Source organism: Armigeres subalbatus, chromosome 1 (genome assembly GCF_024139115.2).
Source record: "Armigeres subalbatus isolate Guangzhou_Male chromosome 1, GZ_Asu_2, whole genome shotgun sequence".
In the NCBI taxonomy this organism is placed as follows: Eukaryota; Metazoa; Arthropoda; class Insecta; order Diptera; family Culicidae; genus Armigeres; species Armigeres subalbatus.
The window spans coordinates 120,155,009-120,176,973 of NC_085139.1; the positions used below are offsets into that span (position 1 = coordinate 120,155,009).

Here is a 21,965-nt window from a genome sequence, read left to right on the forward strand (position 1 = left end):
TCCAGTCAGATCGGTCAAGATCCAGTCAAGGTCGGTCCAAGTCAGTCCAGTCAGTCCAGGTCGGTCAGAGTCAGTCAGTCCAGTCCAGATCCAGTCAGGAGTCAGTCAAGTCAGTCAGATCCGGTCAAGATCCAGTCAAGGTCCAGTCAGAGATCCAGTCAAAGATCCAGTCCAGATCGAGTCCAGATCCAGTCAGGTCAGTCAGGTCAGTCCAGATCCAGTCCAGATCCAGTCCAGGTCAGTCAGGTCCAGTCCAGATCAGTCCAGTCAGTCAAAGTCAGTCAAGTCAGTCAAGATCCAGTCAAGATCCAGTCAAGATCCAGTCAAAGTCCAGTCAGGTCAGTCCAAGTCAGTCCAGGTCAATCGGTCAGATCCAGTCCAGGTCGATCCAGATCCAGTCAAGTCCAGTCCAGATCCAGTCAGGTTCGGTCAAGTCAGTCGATTCAGGTCAGTCAGGTCAGTCCAGATCCAGTCCAGGTTCAGTCCAGGTCCAGTCCAGGTCAGTCCAGATCCAGTCCAGGTCAGTCAGATCCAGTCAAGATCCAGTCCAGATCCAGTCCAGATCCAGTCCAGGTCGGTCCAGGTCAGTCCAGGTCAGTCCAGTCAGTCAGGTCCAGGTCAGTCCAGGTCAGTCCAGGTCCAGTCCAAGGTCAGTCCAGGTCAGTCAGATCGGTCAGGTCCAGTCAAGGTCCAGTCCAGGTCCAGGTCAGGTCGGTCCAGAATCCAGTCAGGTCCAAGTCCAGTCGGAGTCCAGTCAAGTCCAGTCCAGATCAGTCAGGTCCAGTCAGATCGATCCAGGTCAGTCCAGATCCAGTCCAGGTCAGTCCAGATCAGTCCAGATCAGGTCCAGTCAGTCCAGATCCAGTCCAGTCCAGTCAGGTCAGTCCAGATCGGTCAGGTCAGTCCAGGTCAGTCCAGGTCCAGTCCAGATCCAGTCCAGATCCAGTCCAGGTCCAGTCCAGGTCAGTCCAGGTCAGTCCAGATCAGTCAGGTCAGTCAAGTCAGTCCAAGATCCAGTCAGGTCAGTCCAGATCCAGTCCAGATCCAGTCCAGGTCAGTCCAGATCCAGTCCAGATCCAGTCCAGGTCAGTCAAGGATCCAGTCCAGGTCAGTCCAGATCCAGTCCAAGTCCAGTCAGATCCAGTCCAGGTCAGTCCAGATCCAGTCAGGTCCAGTCCAAGATCCAGTCCAGGTCAGTCAGATCCAGTCCAGGTCCAGTCAAGAGTCAGTCAAGAGTCAGTCAGGTCAGTCAAGAGTCAGTCAAGTCCAGTCAGATCCAGTCCAGGTCAGTCAGGTCCAGTCCAGGTCAGGTCCAGATCCAGTCCAGGTCAGTCCAGGTCGGTCCAGGTCAGTCCAGGTTCAGTCCAGATCCAGTCCAGGTTCAGTCAGGTCCAGTCCAGAGTCCAGTCCAGGTTCAGTCCAGATCCAGTCCAGGTCCAGTCAGATCCAGTCAGGTCGGTCCAGGTCAGTCCAGATCAGTCCAGGTCAGTCCAGGTCAGTCCAGGTCCAGTCCGATCCAGTCCAGATCCAGTCCAGGTCCAGTCAAGTCAGTCCAAATCAGTCCAGGTCAGTCCAGATCCAGTCCAGGTCAGTCGGTCAATCCAGTCCAGTCAAATCCAGTCAAGTCAATCAAAATCAATCAGAGTCAGTCCAAGTCAGTCCAAGTCCAGTCCAGGTCAGTCAAGTCCAAGTCGGTCAATCAAATCGGTCAATCAGTCAAATCCAGTCAAATCAGTCAAATCAATCCAAGTCCAGTCAAATCCAATCCAAATCCAATCCAAATCCAATCCAAATCCAATCCAAATCCAATCCAAATCCAATCCAAATCCAATCCACATCCATTTTTTTTTCATATGTTCTTTTATTTTAGCAAAGAGTCCACAGTTGTTGGATTCAACAGAAATTTAGGAAAATAAAATAATGATGATCAAATAATCTGAACGATTTTTTGGGGTTCAAGAATTGTTATTTGAATTTCGGTGTTTCTATTTCAACTTGAAGTTTGGGGTGATCACTAATCAGATTGCACTCTCTTGCTCGAAGAGCATGCGCTTAACAAATACACTGATCATATAGGAAAATAAAATGCATTATGAATCTCAAGTGAATCCCAATTAATCATTATGAACGAAGTTAGTGTCATTGCGATATGACTCACTGGAGCGAAAACAGATAAACATTTGGGATCTTGATCAGATAATTGTGCTTTTTTTATATTTGCAGAATCTACGTTTTGTACGTGTCATCCTAATGAGAACGGCTTATCAAATGTATTGAATTTTAAATTCGAAATTCACTTCTATTTTCAATTGTTTGAATATTATACATAAAATCAATACTTGATATGATTTTTACAAAAAAAAATGAATCATTGGTAATAGAAATACTTTTCCAGTACAAGCATCGAACTTTTATATAAATTAACTGCGCAAAAAGATCGAGTGATCCATTATTGAATATACCTATCTTTCTCATAGCTGCGAATCACGAGTAATAGAGTTTTATTTATTTTAAATATAAAGGCATTAATCAACGCACGTTCACTTCTGATTCATCAGCCAACTCGAGATATTCTCTGCTGTGCGATTGGCACAGTTAGATCAATAATCGTGACAAGAGTTTAGGGTTCTTTCACAAATTACGTAACTATAAATATTATGATTTTGGAACTCCACCATCCCCTTCTAAACACTTTTTGTATGGATGGTTTATTTTTTGTATGGGTCGTAACGGTCGTCCTGGCCCCATTTCTCCTACAGCGTTATGTAATTTGCGAAAGGCTCCATAGGCTCGGTTGTTCAAGATATGATTGTTTCCTAAAACCAAGATGCTTTGCTGATATAAGTACATATTATCGTGTAGTTTTCTTCAAGATCACCAACGCTAGAAAGACGGCTTCCATACCTAGACCCGTCTCGATCGGGCCCTACAATTACATAGTTTATCACAAGGATGGTATTCAGCCAGAGATTAACTCATGACTCATCAACTAATAACTCATTCCGCAAGCACTTTCAGCGCGATGTTTTTTTTCTGCATTTTTGTCTGAAAGTACATGGCGCGAAATCTATTATTTATCATGTGAGGACGCTAGTATCACTTAATATACGTACTAAATAATAAACAAATAAACATCCATCATTGCTTATGGGTGAATTACTGTAATGGGTGCTCTAACTCTGCAACTAATGGAACGAACTGGTCATCAGATGTGTAAGCAAAATACCGTGCTGCAAGTTGCTTCTATAGGTAGGCTGCATGTAGAATAGGTTACTAACTCGTGTCGCTGTCGAACATTCGTGATAAAAGCAAGCTGATCGTGCGCAGCACGGGTGAGAACAAAATATATTTTAGTTACTAGATAAAGATTGTCGCTGTCGTCGCTGTCCGGAACATCTTTTGCTGGCGAGGATAGGGGAGCTAAATGTCAAAGAAGGAAAATCCATAGGGGAAGGTGGGTAGACTTGATCCCCGGGGAGACTTGATCACCCCCTGTTTTATCGAGGACTAAAGTAGTTTTGTTCTAGCGTATTTTTTAGTATAGATCCTCTAGACAAATGACCTTTATGTGGTGAGTTCTTTTTTAGATTGCCAACCTTATTTATTCTGCAGGGCAGTTTGTATGTTTTGACCTTCCTAAAGATTTTTTGATAGGCCACGCAAAATTTTAACAACTTTTCATAACATTGACCAAATGCTTTCGTTTTTTCACAGCACAAAGCCATAAATACGCTTAATGATCTGTACTGATAAAAATGTTAACATTCCATCAAAATTTTAGGATATTCCGATTTGAAGTTATTGCCTCAATATGGGGACACTTGATCCCCCATTAGTAACCCATACAAAAATTTGGCGGAATAATTCAAAAAAATATAAATCTATTCTCAGGCTTCTAGTTTTTTGTAGATTTGACAGATTTGATGAAGGGTTGTCAGGAAAAATTATTCATTGCGTAGGTATCATAAAAAGGGGATCAAGTCTCCCCAAATTTTAAAATTACATGTGCTGTCGAATTCAATAACAAAAATCGTTCACGTATACACAGAGCAATTCGGAAATTCCGCGTATTTTGAAGGAAAAATATTTAAAAAATCTGAGGGCACCTTTCTAATTTTGTCAAAACAAGTTTTTGGAGAGGGATCAATTTCCCCCGAATATTTTAAAAGTCGATTTTTGACAGCACTTTAAAAAATCGATTGTGTATCAATAACAACAATAATTTAGGGACTGTCATACATCAGTAAAGTTAAAAACTATATTTCTTAGAGAGTCTGTGTGGAAATCGCGTATGTTTATTTATTTTTGGCTGTACTACATCGGAAATCAGAAAAGGGGATCAAGTCTACCCAGTCTCCCCTACGATTTGACAGGTATGTACCACACATGTTTCGGACAGCAGAACAAAGGGAACCGAAGCGACAATCTTTATCTAGTAACTAAAATATCTTTTGTGAGAACATGTTTGAGACTTAAGCCCGTAGGACGTCGTAGGATATTCATCCGACGCAAACTTATGTAACGATTTGAATCGTGCGAATGCAAATAGGTAATCAAAACATGCCTCACGCGAATATCGATGAGTAGAAGAGAACATCTTAGGGTGGGGCCAGAGTAGACGCGAAGTGCGATGCGAAGCGAAGCGTCCATACGACTTGACAGCTTCTTATTATTAATTGTTATTCCTTCGCGTGTAGGTTTCGCGCAACGTCGTGTAGACGCGTCTACTCTGGCCGGCTCCTTAGAGTGTATCGGTGGGAGCTTTTCACGCACAATGCGTTCAGCGCTACGATGCTTTTGCCTTACGCTGTGCACTCATGCTCAGCTGGCAACCTTTTGTTTGTTTCGATTAAATTTGAAACCGCGACATCGCGAGTGAAACGACCGGCTAGCAAGAGCAGCATGCACTGCAAACTGCACCTTCATCAAAGGGAAGAGCACGTGTATAGCGTTTGAGCTAGTGGGAGGTGAGTGAGTTGGTGAGTTTCCCAGTGAGTCATATCGGTGCGACATCTAGTTTAATCGCGTCTTTAACTCGGCTAATTACATGATGATAGAACAGATCTGACAGTAATTAATAATTGAACTGATTTATCAACAGTTTGTACCGATTGCATTTATTAAATTAGCTAACCGCTAGAATAATTGATTGAACTGAATTGACTAAACGGATTAAATGGCGAAACTTATTGATCTTTCCGAAACATACTAAACTGAAAATAGTCGACCCTCAATGATTCGATATCTTCGTATGAATCATGGACACAATCAACCATTTCAAGTGAAGAGAATTCATCACGTGGCGGTCAAGTTTTATAAAATATCAAACTAGGTATCTTTTTTTGGAAGTATGTTTTTCTTAAGTGGTACAATATATTTATTTCCAATAGTTCTCGTCATTTTCGTATCGTCTGCAAAGATATGTTACAAACAAAAATACGTGTTTTGCTGATAAAGGTTACAAACTTTACACCTTTCAAACAGTTAGGGTTATTATATGTTATTTAAAAATGCTTGACATCTTTCAACTTGTACCGTTTTGACTCATATTACGAACACTTCAGGACAAGCCTTCCGGAATCCAAAACTAATTTCACTCGCGATTTCAAGGGCTCGATGCGGGCAACGCTTAACTGTCATTTTTATTACTTCACGATGCAGCGATGCAGCAAAGCTGAAATAATAAAAATGACAGTTGTGCGTTGCTTCCGTATTAAATATGATAAATAATGTGAAATAAATTTTGGATTCTAGGAGGCTGGTCTTGGTCTGGCAACAAAAATTAAAATATGTTGATAGATCAATAGTTTCCACCGGTTAGCGAATGTTCCTTATAAGCGCTTGATAATCACGTTTTATTGATTGTGACAATCAATACTGAATGATTTCATGAGCATGATCCTTATGACCGCACAATTCGTATTTGCTACTCAGTGTTTGACTAGAACTTGAAAAATTGTACAGAGAACACAATAAATGGGGCTTGGTATTAGCTACCCATTGTACCCATGTACATGTTTCGGGAGCTCGAATAAGTAAAGTCAATAACGGCGCCAGCCACGTCCATATGATCATATAGGCAGGGAAGGATTGTTAGTCCGTCTCTCGTTTCTACTAGAGACCGGGTATAAAGCTCGATCCACTTAGTATTTGGCCGTTTCTTTCCAATTACTGCGGCGCCTCTGGTGGCCGTACCGAGAAGTAAAACACATCACTTCGTTGCGGAAGGTTTGTTTAATTTATGGTGAAAGTTTCATCAGTATTGATGCTCACGTTCAAAAGTTATCGAAAATGGAACGCGAGAGATGGGAACAAATTTTGCACACTCACGTTGGAAATCCAACATGGTCAGGCGGAATGATTTCAATGTATCTAAAATTAGCGAAATTGACTGTAAAAACTGTCAAACGTTATCGGTAAACACTATTGCTGGATCGCGTAGCACAAAACAATCGTAGAAGTGGAATATACGACCAGAAACAACAAGTGACAGTCTGCAGAGCAGTTCGGAACCATTTTGGGATTTCCTTGCATGATTTAGCGAAAAAGTTCACTGGCGCGTACAGCACAGCTCAAATAATCTGTCGGCGTGAAGATTTTGATGAGCAATGAAATTAATATTAAAATTGAATTTCAATTCCCGAGACATAAGTTTTACCTTGCCAAACGGAAGGGTAATGCCCCAGGAAAATTCAAATATGTATATGCAGGCAAGATTGCCCACAAATGTATGGTATGTCAAAGCATCTGCAGTTGTGGAAAGAAAACTAAAGTTTTCATCACTGGAGCGACCATAAATGGGCAAATATACAAGGAGGAGTGTCTTCAGAAGCAATTTTTGCCATCAATTCAATCACACGACTGTCCGGTGTTGCTTTGGCCTGACTTAACAAGCTGCCATTACAGACGGGATGTGATGGAATGGTATGAACCGAATGATAATGACGTTATTGATAAAACTATCAACCCACTAAAATGCCCACATTTTTGTCCCAACGAAAAATATTAGGCAATTATCATAGGGAAACTTGAGAAATGGTGCAAAACAATCAGAAAACCATCTTATATGGAAAAAGTGACGTGTGAAAAAGTGAAGTGTGAAAAAGTGACAGATTAAGTTGACCGTTCTACTGTGCAAAAAATAACGAGAGGTATTGAGAGAAAAGGCCGAGATTTCATCCGAAATGCCAATGAATCATTTTTCGATATTTTTTCCTTCAAAGTTTATTAAATTCTCTGTATAATAAAACTTGACCCACATTTTTATGAACTTTTTCGGCAAAGAAATGTCTAATTTCGTGCGGCCAAATTCTAAGTGGATCAAGCTTTACCTCTGCATCTCAACATTGTCTTGGGATAGGATATCGTTTTAGCCAGACATAGGTGTATCGACGCTGTAGCCAACCAAGTATCCAGGTAGGTATCGTTTTAGTTACAAAGGATAATTCATCTGGATTCACTTCGGTAAGTGATGCGAAATAACACTAATTCACTGTCTCGCCACGAAAAAAAGTTAAACCATTCACGCCCGATGGTATATGAAAATTGAAAACTGAGGGGAACATCGCGTTTTGGACGACCGAACGGACGCGCAGCACTCTGCACTCACTGGCTCGGTGGCTTCTGCAAACTATTGGAGATCGTGTTTGTTTCGTCCTGAGCAAAGCGCAATACATGCCAATTGTGACTGTTAATATTTAATGATTTCATTCTGCCAAAGCTTGTCTCAAATTCCTAACACGCGTAGTGAAAGTGGTACCAAATTCTCAACACCTTGATTTAAATTCCGAACACCACATTAAACGCACTAAAATACAACATTTCAACATCTGTAGGGCTGCCGAGAAAATTCGTTTATTTATGCAATAATATCGCAATCTATATCTTATCTATATATATATAAAACTCAATGTTTGTATGCATGTTCCAGCATAACTTCTGAACCCATTTACCGATTTTAACCAAATTTGGAACACACATTCTTGATCTTGAGGAGACGACGAGGGGGGGGTTAGGCATGCTCTTTAGAAAAGGAGGAGGGTGTGGGGGAGGGGTATTGCTTAGTTATCGATCAACGCAGTGTAAACTCTGAACCCCTTGGCCGATTTCGACCAAATTTGGAACACAAATTCTCTATCATAAGAAGGGGACGATAGGGGGTTAGGCATGCTCTTTGGAAAAGAGGGAGGGTGTGGGAGGAGGGGTGTTCTTTACAAAAGCGGGAGGGTATGGGGGGAGGGGTATTGTTTAGCAATCGATCAACTCAATGTAAATCCTGAGCCTTATGACCGATTTGAACCAAATTTGTATCAAATATTGTCTGTCCTAAGGAAGCGATTTTAGTGGATGTGGTTAAGTAATTTTAAAAGGGGGAGGGTGTGGGAGAGGGGGTATTGTTTAGTTATCGATCAATTCAGCATGACTTCTGAACCCATTTATCGATGTCCACCAAATTTGGAACCCATATTGTCTGTCTAAGGAAGACTATATCAGACTGGGTATGAGTGCCATAGCTAAATGAGAGAGAGGGTATATTCATTAAACGAACAGTTTAGTATACCTTTTTATCACATAGGTCAATTCAAACCAAACACGTAAGCACCTAATCCCTACCCAAAGGAAACTATTATAGTGTTGCAAATATTGCCAGATCTGGCTGGCACGACGATGATAATGCAGTAAACGATGGCGAACTGTACTACTGCGGACTCACTTTTATCGGATAAAAGGATTCTTTCGGACCGAGTGTAAAAGCGTTTAACACGTTCAATTGCTTGTAGATAACTGAATTCACTGTTTATTTCTGGGTTTGTCTATCTGCTACATGATATGGTTTGTGTGTCTTCTCTGTTGTTTGTTTGTTCATTTAGGTTCAAGTTCAAAGTAAGTATGTATGTTTAGGATAAGTATGAGTGTGTTGTTACAATATTTCAGGGCTGAGTAATCCGCATACGAAACATCCAGGGCCCCATTGAAGCGTAGCCTTCAAGAAGATGTAGTAGGGACAGTCTTAGGTAGTTCTTGGTCGGCATCGATAGGAAGAACGCAAAGCTCTGACGTAGCTCGACGTCGGACACCAAGTTGCGTACGCACGTCCACTACGCGCACGATGTTGTCCTTGCCAGGATAGGTAGCCACAACCCTACCGAGGGGCCATTGCTTCGAAGGAACGTTGTCGTTCTTTATTAGAACCATTGTACCAACACGGAACTCAGTGGGTGTCTTCCTCCACTTGGCTGGTCGTTGGTGGAGAAGCCCGATGTATTCCTTGGACCAACGCTTCCAAAGATCAGCGATGGTACGTTGTGTGGCCTGGAAGTGGTTTAGACGATTAGTCGGCACCTGGGAAAAATCTGGTTCGGGCAATTGATAAATGGACTCTCCTAGTATAAAATGTCCAGGAGTCAGGACGTAGAGGTCCTGCGGATCGTTGGAAAGAGGCGTCAATGGCCTGGAGTTCATGATGCACTCCGCTTGCGCTACCAGTGTACGCATGTCGTCATAGTGATGTGTGGATACCCCGATGATCTTCTGAATAATCCGCTTAAACGACTTAACTGCGGCCTCCCAAAGCCCGCCAAAGTGTGGTGCACGGGGTGGGATGAATTGAAATTCGATGCCTCTCTCCAAACATTCTGTCGTCCAGGCGGTGCCCTTCAGTTGATTAACTAAAACTTGCCGCAACTCCTTAACTTCGCGCGACGCGCCAACGAACGTGATGCTGTTGTCACAGTGTATTGTACGGACGCGCCCGACACGACTCACGAAGCGCCTCAACGAATTGACGCACGACGCCGTTGATAAACCGACGACAATGTCAAGGACTACGGCTTTTACGGCGAAACAAACGTACACTGCGACCCAGACCTTTACCGAAGCACCTCTTCCTGCCAGTGTTCGAACGAAAAACGGCCCACAATAATCCAACCCCGTGATTTCGAATACTTTCGTTGCTGTAACACGGTTCGTCGGTAGTGGTGCCATGAACTGGTTGCTTGCTGGTGGACGAAATCGAGTACATGTCATGCAATGGTGAACTGTCCTTCGAGCTAAAATTCTGCCACGAATCGGCCAAAAACGCTGCCTGATGGTTGCAAGTAATTGAGTGGGCCCCGCGTGTAGTGTTTGGTGATGTATGGAGTTGGCTATCAGCTTCGAAAGGTGATGGTCAGCCGGAAGGATAATTGGAAAGCGGCTGTCAAAGGAACCACGAGATTGCGCCAGCCGTCCGTTGATTCGGAGAAGACCGGAGTCGTCGACCCATACATCGAGATCCTTCAGTGGTGATTTATAATCAGCCTTACGAAGTGCCAGCGGATCTTCCTTGTGCTTTTGTAGCAAGCGCAGTTCCTGCTGGAAGTCTTTACCTTGCGCTACTCGGATCAGAGATTTTAAGGTGCTATCATATTCTATGGGAGTGATTGATCCCACATTGCGATCGTGCTTTGGCAGCTGGCAGTTCCTGAGAAAACGCAAACAGTACGCCGCGATCCTGAGGAGATGCGAGAGCTGGGAGAAATCGTGAATAAGCGAATCGTCGGATGTGATGCACAAAAGCGTAACCGTTTGTCGTTGCTCAGTTGATTGTTGTTGAACATCAAAAGCTGATAACAGAATTATAGGATCTGGCCAGGATTGTGGTTCGTCAAGCAAGAATTTCGGCCCATGCCACCACAGTGCATCGTGCATGATGTCCTCCGGTTGTACTCCACGGGATATTCTATCGGCTGGATTTTCAAGTGTTGGGACATGCCGCCACTGAGCTCCATTGCTGAGCTTCTGAACCTCTGCTACCCGATTAGACACGAAAATCTTCCAAGAAGACGGCGGAGAACTAATACAGTGTAACACGATCGATGAATCCGACCAAAAGGTAATCTTGGCGTTGAATCTGGTATTCTGCCGGATATGATCAGCCAACTGACTTCCCAGCACAGCTGCACAGAGTTCCAACCTTGGAATCGAATAACCGCTTACTGGCGCGACGCGTGATTTGGCTATCAACAAGTTGCAGCTTCGAGACGTGCATGGACCATCTGAAACTGCGTATATACATGCTCCATACCCTTTCGAAGAGGCGTCGACAAAACAGTGCATCTCGAATCGTGTGGTATTTTCCCCGAATACCCATCGAGGTACTCGAAGATCTCGAATAATGTTTGTTGAAGCTCGAAAGGACAGCCACCATGATCGTAGAGTTTCGGGGAGCTCTTCGTCCCATGTTAATTTCTCCTGCCACAACTGTTGAACGAACATCTTCGCGCTTGCTACTACGGGGCCAATGAGACCCAAGGGGTCGAATAGTTGTGACATCTCCGATAGTACTATGCGTTTTGTAACATGCTGCAAAGGTGGGAGATCGGGAACCTTGAAACCGAATTCGTCTGCTACCGGAAACCATAGTAAGCCAAGCGTCTTGATCGAATCCGACCTATCGAGTTCTAGTGACGTTTGATCTTCTTTCAAACTTTCTGGAAGGTGGGCCAAGATACTCGGATTATTTGAACTCCATTTTCGGAGGGTAAAACCACCTCTTTTCAGAAGACCATCCAATTGTGTGCTGGCTTCAACTAGAGCTTCGATGGTGTTGGCTCCAGTGAGAAGGTCATCAACATAAAAGTCGTTCTTAACGATAGATGCGGCCAACGGAAAGTCATTGCCTTCATCATCCGCTAACTGGTTTAGGACTCGTGTGGATAGATAAGGGGCACAAGATGTGCCATAGGTGACAGTATTGAGGCGGTAGATCTTTAGCGGCTTGCATTCCTCCTGTCGCCAGGCAATTTGCTGTAAATTACGGTGTTCTGGATGAACAAGAATCTGCCGGAACATTTTCTCTGCGTCTGCCTTCATTACAAATCGATGAAAACGAGAATTTATTATGGTGCAAATCATAGGTGGCTGAACAGTAGGTCCAGTGAGCAAAAGATCGTTCAGTGATAGTTGGTTGCTGCTCTTCGATGAACCGTCGAAGATTACTCTGATTTTTGTTGTGGACGAATCGGGACGTAGAATTGCATGATGGGGCAAGAAATATTGGGGCAACGCGACGCGAGTCATCACCTCCTCCATGTGGCCGAGCCGCTCATATTCCTCCATAAAATCAGCATAGCTCTTGCGTAGAGTCTCGTCGGAACGGAAACGCCTTTCGACAGCGGAGAAACGACGTGCTGCTATGTTCCAAGTATCTCCGATTGAAGGGAGCAGCTCCTCCTTGACTGGCAAACGCACTACATACCGACCTTCACTATTACGAGAGTGCGTTGATGCGAAGTGTGCTTCGCATTGTTGTTCTTCGGTGGTGAGACATTTGCCGAAGTCAAAATTTTCAACTTCCCAGAACCGTTTTACTTGAGCGTCCAAGCTATCCAAAGTAGAAATAAGGCAAATAACTGGGATTACTGCTGGGGTGGAAACCTTGCCAGAGAACACGTATCCAAAGCTTGTTTTTTGAAGTGGTGGTAGCTGATCATCGAACGGAATCTGCTCTGGTTGAAGAATGAGCGGCAAGAGTTCGGCACCGATAATTAAATCGATGCCACGACATTTGTAAAACTGCGGGTCGGCTAACTGCAGATGTGGGGGGATTTGCCACGTTCTGATGTCCACAGTCTTGGTTGGGAGATTCACTGTCAGCTTAGGGAGCACCAAGCACTCCAACGGGAATTGTTGATTATTGAGACGAGATGAAACGGTCACCGATACCATTCACTGGCATGTTGACTTTCGTTCGGTTAAGAGAAAGCCGTTGGCACATCGACTCGGAAATGAAACTTGACTGCGATCCACTGTCTAGTAGAGCACGTGCTACTTGACGATTCCCAAGGTTGTCGTAAATATTCACTAGAGCAGTGAATAAAATCACTGTACTTTCACCAATAATGATTGGTGAAACGGCTTGACAGGATGTGGATGGAGGCGTGACTATTCCCGACGAGGGCAGGCGAGGTACGAATTCCGACGGCGACGATTGCGAGAACGAACGATCGACCGAAGTGACGCCCGGGACACCATTAAACCGAGGGACCGAAGGAGCGAGCGGTAGATAGGGGCTTGTTTCATGCACAGGGAAAGTCTGTTCAATGGGTTGGCTGTGTGGTGGTGTTCCAGTCGTAGTCAAGGAAGCGGATGATGGGAGATGCAGTAAGGTGTGGTGCTTCTTCTGGCAATACTTGCAGCACCCGCTATTACAGTTTTTGGCAAGGTGGGTTACCTTGATGCAGTTTATGCACAAATTACTTCTTTTCACCAAATCAAATCGTTGATGAGGAGTTTGGTTACGGAAAACCTCGCATTGAAACAAGAAATGATCCTGTTTGCACGCTGCGCACTTAGGTGCTTGTTCCGATGCCGAGTGGTTTGACACAAGCCGCGATTTCGTGAGTTTAGCCTCCGATGTTGGTGCACAAACTGATTGGGAGAGCATTAGAGACTGCAGTGTGCGAGAGTATTCGTGAATGAACTTGATGAGGCTATCATACGAAGGACGAACAGTTTTGTCGCGAGTGTTTTCCCACTGTCTTTGCGAGGCGGCATCCATACGACTGAAAAGGAGCTCCACCAACACCGAATCTCAATGCTAAGCTTTGGTTTCGAGTGTGTCCAAAATCTTGACGTGTTTCTCAAACTCGTCGGCCAACTCGGAAAGACCTGATGCACATTCCTTCCGAAGCGGCGCAATCGAAAACAGCGAAGAAATATGCTGCTTTATTAACAAATTTTTGTCCTCGTAGCGATCGGTAATTAATTTCCATGCAACAGTGTAACTGTATGAGGAGATTGAAAGGGATGAAATTATTCGAGCAGCATCGCCTTTCAAAGAAGCCCGCAGATAATGCAGCTTCTGAATGTTGGACAAGTGGATATTGTCGTGTATCATAGACTTGAATAAGTCATGAAACCCAGCCCAGTCTTCAGGGTTCCCATCGAATTCTGGAATCTTTAACTCCGGGAGGCGTACTCCAGAAAACATGGAAATGTGTTGAGGTTGTTGTACGGGAGCAGGTGGATTAACGTGGGGAGGAGCTGGCAACTTTCTTGTTCAAGAACCCTTTAAACGATAATAGAGGTTCTGAACCTTGGCTCGAGTTTCATTAGCAGCGGGATCTTCACCACGAATTGCTTCGAGCTCCATATCAACATTTTCCAGCTGCTCCCATAATTTATCTAATCGTTCAAGTCGAAAAGGAATCTCGACTGCTTGTGACGCATCGACATGCTCATCAAAATCGCAAATTAATTGCGCCGATTGAAGCAAATTTGACCGTTTAGCGGTTAATTGTTTTAGCTGCTTCGTCTTCTTGCTTCGTGTGGCAGTAGCCATTTTGCCAAATAGTGAAAGGGAAAGGCCACTCACCTGCTCTGACCGTATTTAACCTGAACGATCGCTACGGCGTTGCTTGCGGAAGGAAACTTCTCGGTGTATCTCTAAAGATGATTAACCGTTGACGCCCTTTAGGACTGCGCACTAGGTGAAGCAGTTGTTGATGTTCAGCGAATCCACACGGCACAGGTTTACACAAAGTCGCACAGACACGCTGTATGAAACAATTGTTTTCAACAGAAAGAAATCCAGTAGCATGGAATTGGTCCTATGTTTTCACACGCGCGAATATGCGGAACTTATTTGAGTCTGACTAGTCACATTCACTGTAACGACGAGTTCAGTTTGTTCCTAGGGAACCACCGCTAAGAACTTGAGTATTTCTTCACCACGAAATCGAATCTGCCTGGATTATATTCATTCGATGCTTTTGAAACACAAATGCACCAAAGACGCACAAATGGCACACAGTCTATCAATGCCTAACGTGTGGAGAAACAAAGGAGAGGCAATTTCAATTGTACGAGTTACTGTGGACACGCGGTGATATCACAATCCTTCGTTCCATGGGAACATAAGCACATGTCGGGAAGGTCCCGGGTTTCGGCACCAAATATGTTGCAAATATTGCCAGATCTGGCTGGCACTACGATGATAATGCAGTAAACGATGGCGAACTGTACTACTGCGGACTCACTTTTATCGGATAAAAGGATTCTTTCGGACCGAGTGTAAAAGCGTTTAACACGTTCAATTGCTTGTAGATAACTGAATTCACTGTTTATTTCTGGGTTTGTCTATCTGCTACATGATATGGTTTGTGTGTCTTCTCTGTTGTTTGTTTGTTCATTTAGGTTCAAGTTCAAGGTAAGTATGTATGTTTAGGATAAGTATGAGTGTGTTGTTACAATATTTCAGGGCTGAGTAATCCGCATACGAAACATATAGAGAGGCTGGAAGGGACTTTTGGAATGGGATGGGGGGGGGGTATTGGGATTGGGTATTTTTGTTCATCGGAATAATTGTATGCCCAGTGAAAAGCAATGATTAATGTGTTTCCTTCTGAATGGTGGATGTGATTGCTTCTTCAAAAGTAGGCATTTGCCCGGAATAAGGCAATGGTGGATGTGATCCCTTCTTTAAAAATATGCGTTGCCCGAATATGGCATCGATGAATGTTTTTCCTTCTTTAGAAATAGACGTTTTCCCGGAATAAGAACTTTCAAACCCACGATCTTTTCTTCAAAATCAGTCAATGTTTCCAAAAGCCTTCTTTTAATCAAATGATAAAGTATGAATAAGTAAACACAACTACCCTGTTGATCAATTGGTTTTAACATTTTCCGATTGTAAAAGAAAACTGCAAACCAAACTGGCAATTCCGAGCAAGGCCGGGTACATAAAGCTAGTGCTACAGATAAATCTTCATGTAGCAACTGTTCGAAATATGAGTCTGTTCGAGATTTGAGTCAAACGGTAATTACTAGGCTGGTCGGTATTGACCATTTCTGACAAATACCGGTATTCGGTATTTGGTGGAGTCAGTACCGGTGGAGTAATACCGGTATTAGTGAAAAATTTAGGAAAAAAATTGTTTTGGACTTTTGAATGAAAAACAATATTTGTTGACAAATTGCAAATGTTAAAATCATTGATTGTTGAGTTGGGCAAAGTGAAACTTTGATTAGACATAACATACTGAGCGATTCACTTCTTAATCCATCGGGTATTGTTTGCAATGTTGCCAGCTGCTGAGAATGCTCTCTCTGATTCAACGGAAGTTGGACGAATGGTTCCATGACCGTCGATAACCAATGTAAAGTACTTCCCCTAAATTCTTCAGATTCATAGTAAAGAGAATTCTTTACGAATTGCTTGCAAGAATCCTGGCGTCAACGAAGTTGACACCGGCAACGCAAGTGTTTTGTTCTGCTGCAGGCTGCTGTCTCTTCACGAGTTGTTCTTCAACCGATAAACCAAAAATATCATCCATAGAGGCATCTTCTTCGTACCGATCTTCAGGTGTGGTCGTTGTCTAAGTTTCAACGATCGCAACAGGAATGATTCGACGCTTCAAGATCTCGTCCGCTTGTTCAACCAAAGTAACTCTGGATGTCTTAATTCTTGAAGAAAATGCCAAAATTGTTTCTGATCATTTGCTCTACGGCAGGATTATTCAAAAAAGCAAAAAAAATAATTGCTCAAACATAAATTAGACCGCCAAGTGAAGCTTCAAATCGATCACAGTTTTTTGAATGGGCCCCTTCAGCCGTTTGTGAATGGATAACAAGCTATTCCAGCGTATGTTGGAATCAGCTACCAATAAAAATTCTTTTCCGAATGAAGAATGCATATTTTTTGCATCTAATCATTTTCCACAGGTGAGAACTACTGCAGAAAGTAACTTTTTCACAATATCATATATTGTGGGTTATACTCGACGATGTAGAAGAAACAGCTGGGTAATATAATACGTTTTTAAGGACATTTTCGGCAGTTTTCAAGAGTGTTTACAACAGCGCATGTAGTTCTGATCTTCGAATCTAGCAGTAAACATTCTTGAAAGTATGTCTGAAACACCGACAAAAAAGCCAAAAGGTCGTTTTTCCCCAGGGAGCGGGTGTGTCATTGGCAATTTGACAGATGACTATAAGAATGAAGTGCGAAAGTCGTCAATGATGCTTACACTGCCAAAAATATCTATATAAGATATATGTGTCGCCGTTATAAATTTTTGCAATAGCTCCACTCTAATATAATCGAAATCGAACCACACATAAATTAAATAATTGCTAATTCAAGACCACACATAAAGTTTATTTGGATATACATTTTATTAGCAGTTCGCGTGGAGAATGGTTATGTGTGCGATGATATACATCATAAGTTGAATCTATGGATTTTTGCCAATAAATATGTGTGGATTTTTAGTAGTGTACTTGTGCAAAGGTTCATTCAGGCGTATTCAATTGTTGTGTGTTTATTGCACGGTGAGTCTTAACTGTCTGAAACCGTATATTTGTCCCATCTTTGCTAGATTTTTAAATTATATGGGACAGATATTCAATTACAGGCAGTTTAGCTAACACATGTAGGTGAAAATTATTCGAGATTTTTTATACTGACAGAAAAATTTGAGTACCGGTATGTTACGTCTTGAATACCGGTATTTTAGGCACTCAAAATTAGCCGGTAATACCGGTATTACCGGTTTCGGTACTACCTGTTAGACCACCCTAGTTAAAACCTTCTGTATGTGCTCAAAAAACTTACGTTGTCTGTGCTCTGGGGTCATATTGACTTCAAATTGAAATTGCTACAACTTTTTATTATTTGTCCAATTTTGGATTTTTTGGGCTGTTTCGAAAGATAATTTCATCATCTTTCAGGTCGTAACCTAAGATTAACCATTAGTGGGTACTTCGCGGGTTCCTCGAGAGGAGGGGTTTTCGTGAAAAAGGAGTACGAAAACAGTGATTTTTCATGCTTATTTACAATGAATACAAAGACTACCCGTAATGCTGGGTAAGCATATGCGGTATTTCGAAAAATTTCGTTTCAGGTGGTTCGAAACGAAATTCCGCGGAATTTCGCGGAATTTGGGCATGGCGAAATCTGAATTCTTGATTTCGTTTCGTTTCGTAAAATTACAAAAATTTCGCTAGAAAAAACTAGCTTATGACGAAATTTAACGGAATTCCGCGGAATTTCGAAACAAATTTAGACTTAAACTATACTGTCTCGTACGGTCGTGTATTATCAAAAAATTTGGCTGCGCCGCTGAACAAAATCATAAATCATTTTTTTCTATTAACGCCTTATAATCAATCCCATCCTGAGTCAACAAATACGTATTTAGTTTTTTTCTATAAAACGTCTTCGGTGTTTTGTTAGAAATGTCCACCAGAAAACGAAAAATATCTATCCCATTTTTTTCCAAAAAGTGGTCAGACCTAATATTTAAGCTGTCAGGCTCAGAGTGTAAATGCAATCAGATATGAATCAGACCAGTACAACTTTGTCAAAGAGGCAAAGTCGTGGCGCGGATTCCTGAGGCCTTTGTAAAGTATTTTTAGAGCGTCTCTTTTTTATCAAAGGCCAACTACTTCACCTTGTTACCGGTGGGTAACATTTGTAACTTTTTGTTAATACGAGCGTAAAGATGAAGGGTTACATTGTGCGTAGGAAAGATTTGCAAACGGTGATTTCAAATCTTGCGGTGGGTGGCTGAAACGCAAGCCGCAGAATGAGCTACATCGCCCTGTGAGCGATGCTATAGATAAGAGGTAAAGGCGGATACATAAAATGCGTCTTTTCTGTGGAGAGATGAGTGCCCTAGCAAGAGGCTGGAGGGACAGCGAGAAAAGCAAAGGAGAGTAGTCAGCGTTGTGGAATCAACGAGGAGAGTTCTTTCCTTCTCGGAAAATTGGAAGAAGTGTCACAGTGAGTTGGTGCAAAGGTTTCCCGCAATAAGGACGCCGGAGATTTTCGAGGCGCACCAATCGACCCGCATCATTGTTCGGCCATCCCGTCGCATAGCAGTTCGTAGACTGCCTCCGTGCCCGGCCTCCCACCGGTGGCTCTATAGTCCGCCACTCGCAGATGGAATCCTCATCCGGAAAATCATCGGCTTTCCGCCGTAAATTTCAACGACTGGCCGCTTGCTACCCGTATCACCGTCTGACTTTCCGTCAGACACCTCACCATCCAAGCCACTGCCACTGCCACCGAAACGTCTCCCAGTCGTCTGTCGGCGGAATTTTCGTTCGGCTGCATCGCCGCCTAGTGGTCGCATCATCGTCCGGCCGCGTGTCAGCCGCTTTTTCGTTAGGCCGACCGTTAGCACCATTATTCGGCCTCCAGCCGACCGCCCGTGGCCGTATCATCGTCCGACCGCGTGCCAGCCGCTTTTTCGTTAGGCCGACCGTTAGCACCATTATTCGGCCTCCAGCCGACCGCCCGTGGCCGTATCATCGTCCGGCCGCGTGCCAGCCGCTTTTTCGTTAGACCGTCCGGTAGCACCATTATTCGGCCTCCAGCCGACTGCCAGTGGCCGTATTATCACGCGGCCGCGTGTCAGCCGCTTTTCCATCCGGCCGCCTGGCCATCCGCCCGCCTATTAGTCCGACTTCCAACCGACCGCCTTTGACTGAACCACTGTCTTGCCACCATTGAACGACACCGAAGTCCGCTTCCCTACGCGGCCTGCAGGGGTCATAACCGTCTGACCTACCGTCGACTGCATCATTGGCCGGATTCCTTCTGGCATCATTTTCGTTCGGCAGCCCGCCGACTACCTCACCGCGTACTCTATGGTGGGCAGCACAATCGCCCGACAACCTAGTCGTCACCTTACGGCCACCCACCTGTAAGGTTTTCTTTGTTTTGTAATAAAAGCCTCCAAATCCATTTTTCAGTTTTCTGGTTAGGTCCTTTGCGCTCTCGAAAACCTCCCCACATCAGTGACCCTGAGACCCGGAACAAAAGAGGCCTTTTGAGTCCACCCTAGACGGCTGCCTTGGCTAGATCAGCAGCTAGGGGTTTAGGCCAGTTCCCTTCTGGAACTGTGCGGTTCCGGGGCCACAAAATTAGATTGTTCTGTTTTAATGAAATCGTGAGGGATTAAACTTTCTAATTTCAAGCAAAAATATGACACAAACTCATCTACAGGTTTTACAATAGTTTCTATGTCACACCTATCCGTGGTCACCCATTGCTCAAATGATAACTGATCAATATATTTTTCTTCAAACTCAGCGAATAAAGTATTTTCCAATGATGAAGAATCTGGACAATCCGAACAAGATCGTAGATAGCAATTTGATGTTGTATTTTCACACAAAAGACTACCAGTTAACATTTTAATATCCTTTGTTAAATTGATTCTTTTCAAACTATGTAAAATAAGATTAATATTCTCATGGGTTGTGCACACACACACATTATGTGTTCCTGAATTGGAAAGAAGCTTACATTGCCTTGGCCGAAGGCTTGCAAATGAGGAAAAACCTATTTTAATATTATCGTGAATTTCCTTGAAGCGTGTGTACGCTTCTTTCAAAGTCGTCATCATTAATCGTTTTGGATTGCTTGACGCTTTCCATCTTTTTACTGATACATAATCTTTCTGACCAGGCATAGCTCGACTTACTTCATCATCTTCAAAATATTGAACTACTATTTCTTTTGTCTCATCTGTTAATGCAGTACTAGACCTAGTATTTTTGGTTGAAAGACAGTTATTCTTCAATTGTTTTGCCTCTTTTACTGTATTTCTATTGGTTTTGAACTCATCAATGGCATCCTGAATAGACCACGAACTTGGCAGCATCGACAAAATCAATAATTTTTCTTTCCTTGTCGTGGCTGCATTCGAGAACCTTTCCTTCATATTTATAATTACCTCATCGTAGTCTGTATTTTCCACATCATCAGGTCCTAATTTGAAGAGGTTTCTTCGTACAGCTTCGTTTATTTCACGGTATTTTTTCTCCGGGTAATAAACGTAGTCCATCTTACTCCATTTAATCGGAGTCACTTTTATCCCAGCTATGCCCTCGTTAAAGCGTTCGATGTTGACCTTTTGGATACACTCATCTTCCGATTGATTTGTTGAAACAGATTTCGCTGATGGTACGGTGGCAAGGCTCTCAGCACTTAATACTTCTGGTAATTCCTCAGTTGCTGTCGTTTTCGAACTTCCTGCGCTCTGCTCAACCGATGATATACAGATTGCTCTTTTGTCAACGTTTAGACGGCAGGACGTGCAAATGCGTAAATTTGTATTCAATGTGGACATTGGAGCATAACCAGTCGCTTTCAGTTTATCTATGGTGCTTTCGGTGAGATTTCGTAACTCTTTTGAACACTTTTTTCCATCAAACGGCCTACAACAGTTGAGAAAGCGGCTACTCATGTTGTTCGTAATATTTCAATAAACAAAATCACTTTTAAGTTTTTACTGACTAGTTTGGTGTCATTTGCTTGACTGAAGAAAAAATTACTATAAGATCTTTAACAACCTTAGTAGTAGTAATTTTTTTGCTTTTTCGTGAGCATTGTCATGGTATGTACCTATCATGCATTTGTTGTTGTTGAAGATACCCGTTTCCTCCCGATCATAAAGTCTATTCTCTAAGAGGTATATGTTTTGCAGGTAAACTATAGACGTACACGTGTATATAAATCTTTGATTTTGCAGCTTTTGTCTTAAAAATAACATTTCTGATATGTTTATATCAACGTTATTATCAACAGGTTTCAACACTATTAAAAGAATTTTTCGCCAGTCACGTGCAATGAAAATTATGACACTATCAATACTTTTGATCACAACACTGGATCGTTTCTAAGTTTCTTATAGATGCTATGAATAATTAAATCAAAATATCATGAAAACAACTTGTTTAAATCACGTCCCTTAACAATAAAATCTGCATCAAACTGCAATTCTCGAAATAACTTACACAGAAAAAAAATTTTTTTTACTAAATGTGAAAATTGTGCAATGTTTGAAATGTCATAACTTTTTTGTTTATTAGTTTACCATCACCAAATTTTTATGGTAGATAGCTAATATAATGGACCGTTTTCCCTAAAAAAATTACGTTCGAAAAAAGATAGGGTTTTGAGATATTTGAGT

General features: G+C 42.8%; 1 protein-coding gene across 1 annotated transcript; it reads right to left on the reverse strand.

Annotated features, from left to right (window-relative positions):
* Positions 1-8,985: 8,985 nt before the first annotated feature.
* On the reverse strand, positions 8,986-12,708 carry LOC134206491 (uncharacterized). The gene has a single exon (XM_062682219.1). It carries the CDS (start codon positions 12,706-12,708, stop codon positions 8,986-8,988), a length of 3,723 nt encoding a protein of 1,240 aa, XP_062538203.1.
* Between the last annotated feature and the right edge of the window lie 9,257 nt (positions 12,709-21,965).

What these genes read in the sequence shown, in the direction of transcription:
- LOC134206491 (XM_062682219.1), bottom strand. Translation starts at nt 12,708, where the DNA reads ATGGTATCGGTGACCGTTTCATCTCGTCTCAATAATCAACAATTCCCG.